The 11,104-nt window shown below is 42.4% G+C and overlaps 1 protein-coding gene across 13 annotated transcripts in view; it reads left to right on the forward strand.

Annotated features, from left to right (window-relative positions):
- The window catches only part of ARHGAP24 (Rho GTPase activating protein 24), a 213,157-nt gene extending 205,605 nt beyond the window's left edge, over positions 1 to 7,552 (forward strand). For all 13 annotated transcript variants that reach the window (XM_065061793.1, XM_021289270.2, XM_065061794.1 and 10 more), the window contains 3 exons: positions 2,724 to 2,845; positions 4,823 to 5,891; positions 6,826 to 7,552. In XM_065061793.1, the coding sequence (XP_064917865.1) occupies positions 2,724 to 2,845; positions 4,823 to 5,891; positions 6,826 to 7,069 (1,435 nt within the window). In that variant the 3' untranslated portion in view covers positions 7,070 to 7,552. The remainder of the gene's footprint in view (positions 1 to 2,723; positions 2,846 to 4,822; positions 5,892 to 6,825) is intronic.
- Positions 7,553 to 11,104: the final 3,552 nt, after the last annotated feature.

The raw sequence follows: 11,104 nt of genomic DNA on the forward strand, positions 1-11,104 counted from the left end.
TAGAGAGCTGACAAACAAACCTGTGTGTGTATGTGCCTTAAAGGAAAAGCATTATTCAAAAAGTCAGAGGATTGGTGAACTTCAGTAAATACACTAAAAATACCGGTTTACTGCATGACTAAAGACTAATTTGCTCTATCATGATGCATATTTTGGACTAGATGATCTTTTGAAGTCCCTTCCAATCCCAAACATACTGTGATACTGTCATATTTATGTGTTTCCTTTTAGAAGCAGGCTGCACTCAGCAAGAAATGCAAGAAGGTAGAAGTCAATATATTCTGTCCTCTTTATAGGGCTCTGGTTTTCCCATTTCGAACTATAGTTATTTGCCTTGGCTGCGTACTCCTGACGTGTGATATCCTTGAAAACTGTGTATGTCCTGCAGTATACAGAATAAGTTTTGTGGACAAATCTAAGATGTTAATAATATGTCATACACAGTTGCAACTTGTGACTTTCTAGGAAGTTCCCAGCATCAAAACCAAACCAAAACAACAACAAAAAACCCAAAACAAAACACACACACATATACATACACATAAAACAAACAAAACTAACCTGTTTTTAATTGAAAGTTTGCATTTTGAGGATATTTTATGAGCCAAGTAGTTGATTAGTTATGCTGATTAATACTACCATCTTTACAGAGTTATCTTGTCATTCCAGATTGAGATTTAAATGGTGTTATCAATGTATTAGGTTGGTGCAAAAGTAACTGCAGTTTTGGACTGTAAATTTTGAACAATTATAACTAGGCTCAAACACATCATTATTAATCAAAACAGGAACCATTACAAGCAACACATTTTTACCAATGAGAAGTAAGTTTGTTTACTCCTGTAGTGTAAAAATCTGTGCTTCAGATTCAAAGAACTCTGGGAAGACATTTTCTGTAACCTGCTGGTTGTGGAAGCGTTTTCCCCATGCAAAGTTGTCAAGATGCTTGAAGAAGTGGTTGTTGGTTGGTGAGAGGTCAGGTGAATATGGCAGATGAGGCAAAACTTCATAGCCCAATTAGTTCAACTTCTGAAGTGTCAGTTGTGCGATGTGTGGTAGGATGTTGTCATGGAGAAGAATCGCATCCTTTCTGTTGACTAATGCAGTCTGCAGGCATTGCAGTTTTTGGTGCATCTCATCAGTTTGCTGAGCAGACTTCTCAGTTGTGATGGTTTCTCTGGGATTTGGGCAACTGTAGTGGATAAGGGTGGCTGCAGACAACCAAACAGTGACCGTGAACCTTTTTGGTGCAAGTTTGGCTTTGGGAAGTGCTTTGGAGGTTCTTCTTGGTCCAGCCACTGAGCTGGTTGTTACCAGTTGTTGTATAAAATCCACTTTTTGTTGCACATCACAATCTGATCAAGAAATGGTTCATTGATGTTTTGTAGAATAAGAGAAGACGACACTTCAGAATGATGGTTTTTCTTTTTATTTTTGGTCAGTTTTTTCACCTTTCTGATTTGTTTCAAATGCTGAATGACCATAGAATAGTCGATATTGAGTTCTTCGGCAACTTCTCGTGTAGTTGTAATAGAATGGGCTTCGATGATTGCCCTCCTTGGTCGTTGTCACTTTCCGATGGCCGGCCACGGCGCTCCTCACCTTCAAGGCTCCCATCTCCTTTGTGAAACTTCTTGAACCATTAGCAGTTCCTGGGCCAAATGTGGTGTTGATGTTGTGACTTGTCTCTGCTGCTTTGCGACCCATTTTGAACTTGAATAAAAAAAATGCTCAATTTGCTTTTTGTCTAACACTATTTCCATAGCCTAAAGTAAATATAAAATAAATAGCAAGTAGTAAGTCAGTAAAAAAAACCCGTAAAGCGAGAAAAGTACATTAAAAGTATGTATAACATAACCAAATTTATTTAAGAATGTATTCCAGTACCAAATGGCAAATTTAAACGATACAAAAATCACAGTTGCTTTTGCACCAGCGTAATATAATTTCGAAGACAATCTGAAGAATAATAGAATGTCCTGAGTTGGAAGGGCCCTACAAGGATCGAGTTCAACTCCTGTCCCTGCATATGACAGACGCACAGTTCACACTGTGTGTCTGAGGGCATTGTACGGTCTCTTCTTGAACACTGTCAGGCTTGGGGCTGTGACACCTCCCTGGGGAGCCTGTTCCAGTGCTCCACCACCCTCTGGGTGAAGAACCTTTTCCTAATGTCCAACCTAAACCTCCCTTGGCACATCTTCCTGCCATTCCCTCAGGTTCTGTCACTGGTCACCAAAGAGAAGAGTTCAGTGCCCGCCCTTCCTCCTCCCGTTGTGAGGAAGCTAGAACATAATGAGGTCTCTCATCAGTCTCCTCTTCTCCAGGCTGAACAAACCAAGTGACTTTAGCCGCTCCTTATACCACTTCCTCTCCAAACCCTCCACCAAGTTCTTAGCCCTCTTCTGGACACTCTCTGGTAGCTTAGTATCTGTTTTATCCTGTAGTGCCCAGAGCTGCACACAGTGCTCCAGGTGAGGCCGCACCAGTGCAGAGCAGAGCGGGACAGTCGCCTCCCTCGCACGGCTGGCAGTGCTGTGCTTGATGCACCTTGGGACACGGTTGGCCCTCTTGGGGTCAAGAAGTTCAGAATAGCACTGAGCTTTCAGTATGTTCCATGAGGATTTGGAATTACATACTTCAAGTATATTAAGAAACATGCTTTAGATTTTTTATTTTCTTCCCTTTTATGTGTTCCTTAAAGGCATTTTTCTTCCCCACAGATTCCTTGATGAAGTCCAGTCTTACTCAGGCGTAAACAAAATGAGCGTGCAAAATCTGGCTACCGTTTTTGGCCCAAACATCCTTCGCCCCAAAGTGGAAGATCCTTTGACTATCATGGAGGGTGAGCTTACTGTATATCACTTGAATAGAAATAAGGAATGTCTTTATGTTTATTAACAGCACATACAGGTCCATGTAGTATGTGCAGTAAGTTCCATATATCTGTTTGATAGACCCAGAATTCTATAACCTGAGTGACCTGTTGGGTTAAACCGTGCAGGTTACTACATAAGTGACTGGAATGTGCAGCGTTGCCAAAAGACTTTGCATGAGATTGTGCAGCTTCGGTGAAAATGTACTTTTCTTCTCAATACTTGCTGCAAATATAACATGTTCTGATGCAGCACATGTGGTCGGAGTGCAGTTAATATGTGACCTGTGGTTGTGATTAAGACAAAAATATGGCCATGACAGTTTCCTCCTATATTTCCTTCCTCAGCTTAAGCTTTTTGACTTTAGTTCTCCTTAAAGTATGATGCCCTTTCTCCCTCCAAGCACTTTTAATATGCAGGATTTACTTAACTTTCTTGGAAATTGGAGCTGTACATAGACCCTGCACTGAAATTATATCACACCTCAAAAACGCAGTGCTCATATTTTGAGAATATACGGATTTACTATTTTTCTGTGAGTTGGATGCTTTTTCTCTTCCCTAGATACTACAATTCGCTGTGTACTTTGTTCACTTACTTGTTTTTCTGAAATCACGTTTCTTTCTCCTTCTTTTAACTCTCAACACAGTTATTATGGTGTTGTGGACGTGGTGTTTCCCGATCATATATGAAAGCAGTAAATACCCAGGGTTAGCTGTCTGAACAGTAGCTCAGACAAGCCAGAAAACCTTCTGAAGCGGAGAGGGTTTTTAATCATCTTCTCCACTTCAGTGTCTGGATTCTCATTGTCACAGAGAGTCGTTCAGTCATGCAGGTGACTCAGAAGGGTTTGCAAAGGCAGATGTCCAATTTATGTGCATGTTTTCTGTGACTCTGCATGAGTATCATCAAACCTGTGGAGCTTCACATACCCATAAATCTGCATGTGTGGCTTCCTCCTGGTTTCTGTACATCTTTGTCTCAAGTGCACCATGATTATCTGATATGGGGGTGCTCAGACAAGCTTTACTGTGTCAGTGAAGTCCTCGTTTACACACTTTACACAACCTCCCCGTGGTATTTTGAGAAACACACACAAGAGTTGTTCTTGTCTTGTTTCCTTCCTCCTCAACTGTTTTGTCCTGTCTCTCATGGGAGTTAAATTTTTGTGTGTGTGTGTGTGTTCATGTTGCCTATCACTTCGCTTTACACCTATCTGTTTGTACCTACAAACCCTTACCCTGGCACTGCTGTCAGGCTTAGTTGCCTGGTGGATAACTGCTGTAAATGTTTCTTTTGCTCAGGCAGCAAACTGGCCCTTTTTTTGCCCCCAACGCTGTTGCATTAAATAGTACAAGAAGTACTTTGCATTGTTCAGCAGAATGGAGTTGGAGGGAGGTGTCACAGAGGTGATTTATACCACTGAACCCAAAGAGAATGATACCTCACAGGATGATGGTTACTGATGGGATCCCATGTATCTTCAGCTCACCTGGTGTGGGAGAGACGAATGGAGATTTGAGATGGGGAGAGGGGAGTTAGCCATTCCTAAATAAAATACTATCTTAAGGGTTTAGTTAAAAAAAAAAAACAACAACTAGATGGAAAGGGGAAAATAATGTTTTTGCAGTTATTGAAAGCAGTCATCTGTCATCTTCTTGGGGTGCAGTTACTGTCACAGAAATAGCTTCTTTGCAAACAAGTTCCTGTTCTTAGGGATTCTGTGAGTCCTGCTGGCTTGGTTTGATGGAAAGAAGAGGTGATGTTGATCCAGCCCAGTAGCCAGAGGTGCTTCAGGCATGTTAAACGTTCAGGGTGTTATCCAGATGGATGTATTGCATAGATGTTTGTGTAAGCTGAATGTTTACTAACATGAGGCATAAAGTATATTTATGCCCTGAACAAAACATACTGTTAATGCCCACATGTTTGGTGTCTTGTTTCAGGTACAGTAGTGGTCCAGCAGCTCATGTCAGTGATGATTAGCAAACATGAAGAGCTGTTTCCCAGGGATGCAGACCCTCAGATGGGACCCGAGTTATGCAACAACAACAATGAAATGCCAAAGAAAGTGGTTGTGGGGCAGCTACAGAACAAAGAAAACAACAACACCAAGGAGACACCAGTGAGGCGCTGCTCTTGGGACAAACCCGAGTCTCCCCAAAGGGGGAGCTTGGACAACGAATCTCCGACTGCTCAGCCAGGCAGCAAGACAAATAGCCCCAGGAACAGCGTCCAGAAACCAGATGTCACCAGAAGCCCACCGCTCATGGTGAAAAAAAATCCTGCTTTTAATAAAGGCAGTGGCATAGTCACCAACGGGTCCTTCAGCAGCTCTGTGGAGGGCGCTGAGAAGAGCCAGACCTTACCAAACTGTGCCCTGCAAACCAGGAGAACGTCATCCCTGAAAGGACCAGTGACTAAGATGGGCACGCACAGCGTGCAGAATGGAGCGGTGCGGATGGGTGTTTCCAGCACAGACGGACACAGCAACACCCTCAACAGCCGCACCCCGGGCTGGGTGCCCAATGGCTACGTCACAATGAGGGACAACAAGCAGAAGGAGCTGGTGAGTGACTCAGGCCAGCACAACAGGCTTTCTACCTATGACAATGTCCACCAACAGTTCTCTATGGTGAACTCTGATGATAAACAGAGCGTGGACAGTGCCACCTGGTCAACGTCCTCCTGTGAAATATCACTCCCTGAGAACTCCAACTCCTGTCGTTCATCCACCACCACCTGCCCCGAGCAGGACTTTTATGCGGGTAACTTTGAAGACTCTGTGTTGGATGGACCACCGCAGGAAGACCTCTCTAACACGGGTGACTATGAGAACAAAAGTGACAGAAGGAGCATGGGGGGCCACAGCAGCCGAGCCACCAGCAGCAGTGATAACAGTGAAACGTTTGTGGCCAACAGTACTAACAATCACAGCGCTCTGCACAGCCTTGTGTCCAGCTTGAAGCAAGAGATGGCCAAGCAAAAACTAGAGTATGAGACAAGGATTAAAAGGTAAGATGGTTTAGTTCTGCTATTTGCCTGCCTTTTGCTGACTAAATCCAGTAATTTTTCCCTCTTGTGACTTGCAATCTGCACTAACTTCAGTCATTGGGTGCTCGTGACTGAGTTTCCAGTCTGCTGGAATTGACATACTCCAACATCTATCTCACAAAGGTATAATGATCCAAAGGGCTTTGTGTTAGAACAATTGCTTGCCATGTTGGTGACACACTATCCCATTGGTGGCAAAACCAAAGCTACAAAGCCAGAACCTTGGAGACGTAACAAATTGAGGAGGCTCTCACTGTGTTTTCATTAATGGATGCCTTTTCTCCAGAGACCGAGAAGGGCAACTGGGCATCACCTTTAAGTGAAAGCAGTGCCATGGTTTATTCTACCTATAATTTCTGAGATCAGGAGACTGCTGGAACTCCTTTCCAGAGTCCTCGTTCCACTTGAGGAAGTGCTGCATCTGGAAGTTACCTGTGCTTACAGTCCTGTCTCTGCACTGCGGCTTTGAGCCTTGCCTTCACAGCTCAGACCTGTTAAAGGCGGCAAGGGAGAGCTCTGTCGTCTATGGATAGTGCAGAGTCTTGCACACAACAAGGTTGCTAGGGTGGGTGGCCAGCGGGAGCTGGGTGTCAACACTTCCAGAAGTAAAAGGCTTACTTAGGTTATTCCTGGAGAAATAGGTGGAGCTGTTTGCTACCGTGCATCTTTCCAGTGGCTGTTATTGGGCATTTTCTAAATGAGCTATGGAGAGTGTTGCCCTGTGCAAACAGTTCATTGGTGAATTTTTGAGAGGTGTGTCTGCAAACCATAGCTTCTGTCTAAGCTTTGTAAATGAAAAGACACATGTCTGAGTGAGTCTGTGGTGTGCATTTCTGCTCGAGTGAGTGAGGAGTGCTGCTCAGGAGCTGTCTGCTTTTATTTCTTCTTTTTGCAGCTTGGAGCAGAGAAATCTCACCCTGGAGACAGAAATGATGGCCCTACATGAAGAGCTGGACCAAGAGCGGAAGAAATTCACGATGGTAGAAATCAAAATGCGTAATGCAGAACGGGCCAAGGAAGATGCAGAGAAGAGGAATGACATGTTGCAGAAGGAAATGGAGCAGTTTTTCTCCACTTTTGGAGAACTGACAGTGGAGTCTCGCAGACCAGAAAGAGGCAACACCATCTGGATCCAGTGAGCACTGGAGGCGTAGACTGTGGGACTTTGGGAGGGTTTGGGGGTCTTATACTGTATCAGGTGGCTGGTCACCTGTCTGAGGCTAGTACTCAACATAATGTTATAAACCCTTGCAGGAAAAATCCTACAGACATTAACCACGCATATATACAGTGTGTACTTATCAAGCTATAGTCTTTGAACGCTTCATGAGACTACTGTCAAGTGTTACAACTGGATACATGTATATAAATTCAAAAAAAATCACCTTAGCAAGAGATGTATCTCAAGAAATATTTTAATGCGAGTCTTGTATTTAAATTGGTAAATTGAAATGTTGTTGCAATCAAGCTTTATATCAAGGCTTTTCTCCCTTGCACTTAACATAATAAGCTATTTTTGGCATTGTGTTACCATCAGCTTATTTTGTATATCAAATGTTTGTTTTGTTTTGTTTTGTTACTCCTCTTGCTGGGGAGTGAAGATAAACAGATATATTAAGGTATGTGTGCCGATGGTTAACCCTGATTTGCGTCGCTCCAAAAAGACAGCAGGATAAGAAACCAGCAGCACACTATGAGGTGGTAAGGGAGGAAGGTACTAGTTAACAGAATTGATAGCCAGGATAGAAAGTACCAGGGCACCCATATGGTCAACACCAAATGAGGATAATGAAGTCCATGGCAAAAGGGGTAAACAGCCACTTGTTTGGCAGCAAATGTGGACGGCAGTATAAGAAGTTGGGAGAGGGGAAGAAGGACGTTTAAGAGGCAGTCAATCACATGACCAGAGCTTTTTGGGTACCCTCAAGAAGTCCCATGCCTGATAGCTGCAGCTCAGAGCAGGGATATAAACCAGCTTTTCTGACCATATTTACATCTGACTTACCTCTCTACTCTGGGTGAAAGTGAGTCATTGCAACACTGGTGAAGGGACACACAGAGGGATGAACCAGACATCCCAAGAGCCTCATTAGTGTGATGGGTGCTTAAAAAATAACAGAAAAAAATTATGCCCGGAGTGACCAGAAATTACCAGAGCAATTGTGTAACAAACAGCAAATAAGGAAGAAAACATGTTCATCGCCTATATTTACAGTGTATATTTCCAAGTTATCATACTCTCTGAATGCTTCATGAGATTACTGTCAAATGTTAAAACTCTGAAAGCTCCCAGGCTCTCAGCATTGCAAAGGGAACACCCAGAGGGAACAGCCTGGAGCTTAACAGCGTGCAGAGTGCCAGTGAAAAAGAAACAGCAAAGCTGTTCTGTAAACTAAGAACTTGTTTGGCATTTTGGCATCTTTACATACAGTAAGTATTACTGGTATTTTCTGTGCCACGTGAAGGATTTTTCTTTTTTTTTTTAAATCTTCGTGTTGAGGACTGCAAGCTGGATTATTAGAGAGGGTTCTTGAGATATCTTGGCTTCCCTCTAGTGTCTCATAAAGATATTGCAATTAACTTCTAATTCCAATTGAGAACTATGAAGGTAGCCTCAAAGAACCTTCTTGGTTATAGCATGTATATTAAACAAGTACTAATTAGATGTGGGAATTTACCGGGAAGCAAACATGAGGTTTACATATTTACAGGTTTACATTTCAGAGAAATACTAACTTACAATGCAGCATTACACTTGGTGCTTCTGGTTGCATTATTTGTGTCTGGTGAGGTTCAGAGTCCCCAGTCAGGGCACCTGTTGCACTAATTACTGTGAACGTGTCCAACGCACGTCCAGTCTGAATGTAAGTCGGAAGAAGTCTGAGAGGGAGAGATTAAGGTAATAGGAAGGAGCATTTTTTATATCAGTCAGCAGTAATTACGAGATGTCACCACAATGGTGAGAGAAGGAAAAAGATTTCTGTATTCTGCTTTTTAAATTTAATGAGAAAGACCTTGATATCTGATGCAGTATGCCTCAAAGTGGACTCAATCTGACATCTTTTGACATGACAGAAATGTCTCTGGGATACATATTTTCCTAACTGGAATTCATATTTTCACACTAGATGTATACAGCACTCTCTGCAGCAGTATCGTGAGGTGGAGAAAGTCCTGCTTTCTCACTTAGAGTAAGCCAGTTTTCTCATTTTCTTTTACCACTCCCTATGTTGTTCAAACTCTGTTGCTCCCTTAAAATTTAAAGGAATACACAATTCCTAAGACTAGTTGAAGGTGTAAATGAGGACCTGAAGTTCAGTCACACAGGCATGGCAGAAGGTGGCCAGTGGGGCAGAAGAGAAAGGTGCTGCTTCAAGGTTATCAGCTGATACAGCAGCCAAAATGACAGTTCCTTGATAAAACATTATTTCTGATACTTCCTCAAAATTGACAAGGAACAGGAATTTGATTTCACACCCACATCTGCCTCCAATGCCCTTGGCTATACAATACGCATGGAAGAAGGGAAGGTATTTATAGTACGTATACTAAGCATTCTCTGTTATAGTCCTCACTGGATCACACTGGAAGCTTCCAGTGATTTATATGTGCTGTTTTCCTTAGTTGTTTGAACAGACTTCTTTGTACATGTCTGTTTCTGAACCCAGATTATTTGGTCAGTGATTGCTTTCTGAGGGCTGGTTCTTGGTCTACCTGCAAGCCTACCCACAAAGTACAAGAATGCAGTTCAGAGTGGTTTCTTGGATCTTCAGGTCTTTGCATTCATGATGTCCAAGATGGTTGTTCATAGATCATCTTCATTTTTATGTTGTTCTTTTTGAGGGTTGCCATTAAACACTCTTGACTCAGACTGAATGATGCTACCACAGTGATTTCTTTAGGGCATGATCCTTGAAAATTTTTGTTGTTGTTTTTGCAGGGACTCTGGGAAGGTGGTTCTCCAAGTGACTTTTGTGTAGGGCTCAGGCTGAAGTGGACCTGGCTCCTTCTGACTGATGCCAGCCTAAGAAATCAGAATTTCTGTTTTGCATTATGGCTGCATAAGAGGGATCTTAATCTGCTTTGAAATTAAGACTTAGTCTTGGAAGAAAATATGAACCATCAGTAGCCATAACAGCCACACAACTGTAGTTGTTAAAACTAGGTAGGACTTTGTAATCTCCTGGACACAGAAGCAAAATTCCATAGAACATCTCTAGTAAAAGTCTGGAGCAGAGCAGCAGCTCAGGTTTTGGTCTGCTTGGCTCTGCTTATTTTGGTGGTGATTTCTTGATGGGTTTAAAACTGCTCTTGGTGCTGCTGTCACCTTGCAGCCGTCTGTTCCTGTACCCGGCTTTGTAGCATTGTCACTCAGCTCAAGCCATGGGTGTCCATTTCCTGGGGCCAAACCTGCAGAAAGCTGTTCTTTGGGTTAGTCTTCTGGCCCTTGAGGTCTCTGTGCTGGCTCAATGAAGTATCAGACAAGTTCACTGTAGCTATGCCATTTGGAATCAGCTTAAACAGTCTAAGTACCTTTGAAGGCTTTTTTGGAAGCTTGTGTTAGGCAGGATTTGTCTGTTTGTCTAGGATTTGTTTAAGTTTAAAGCTTGTCTTTGCATTTTAAAAGGTATTCCAGTACTTTTCAGTCAGTTCCTCACTAAACATTTAACTTCCAGTTATATGGTAAGTACTGGTAACACAGTAGACTGGAATAGTGGCAGACACTCACTATACCTTTTAGTTGTTAGATTCTGATGTTTGGCTCAGAAAAGCTTCAGTTTTCCTTTCTGTTAATGAGAATCCTGCCACACATTTGGAGTGTTCTCTGGTGCAGCAGAATAATTACACTTACTGCACTTCTTTGCTACTTGTTTTTCTTACAGCATCTCATAGAGCAAGTTTCCCAAATATAAAAATATATAAATGAAATATGTTAAATGATAAGCAAAACTGGTATTTTAGGTTTTCATTAAGATTGAGGAGGAAAGGAGCTTGGTAACATTTCCACTATGAGATCTGTAAGCAGTACTTGATTCAGCAGTGAGAGTGAAATTTCAAAAATTGCTGAAAAAGATCAAGTTTGCTAAAAATAATGAATATTTAACAAGTATATGTTGTATAGCATCCCCAGGGAGAGGGAAGAGAGGTGTGGGTTAAGAAAACACTGAATGAGC

The sequence above is a fragment of the Columba livia genome, chromosome 4 (assembly GCF_036013475.1).
Source record: "Columba livia isolate bColLiv1 breed racing homer chromosome 4, bColLiv1.pat.W.v2, whole genome shotgun sequence".
NCBI lineage: Eukaryota > Metazoa > Chordata > Aves > Columbiformes > Columbidae > Columba > Columba livia.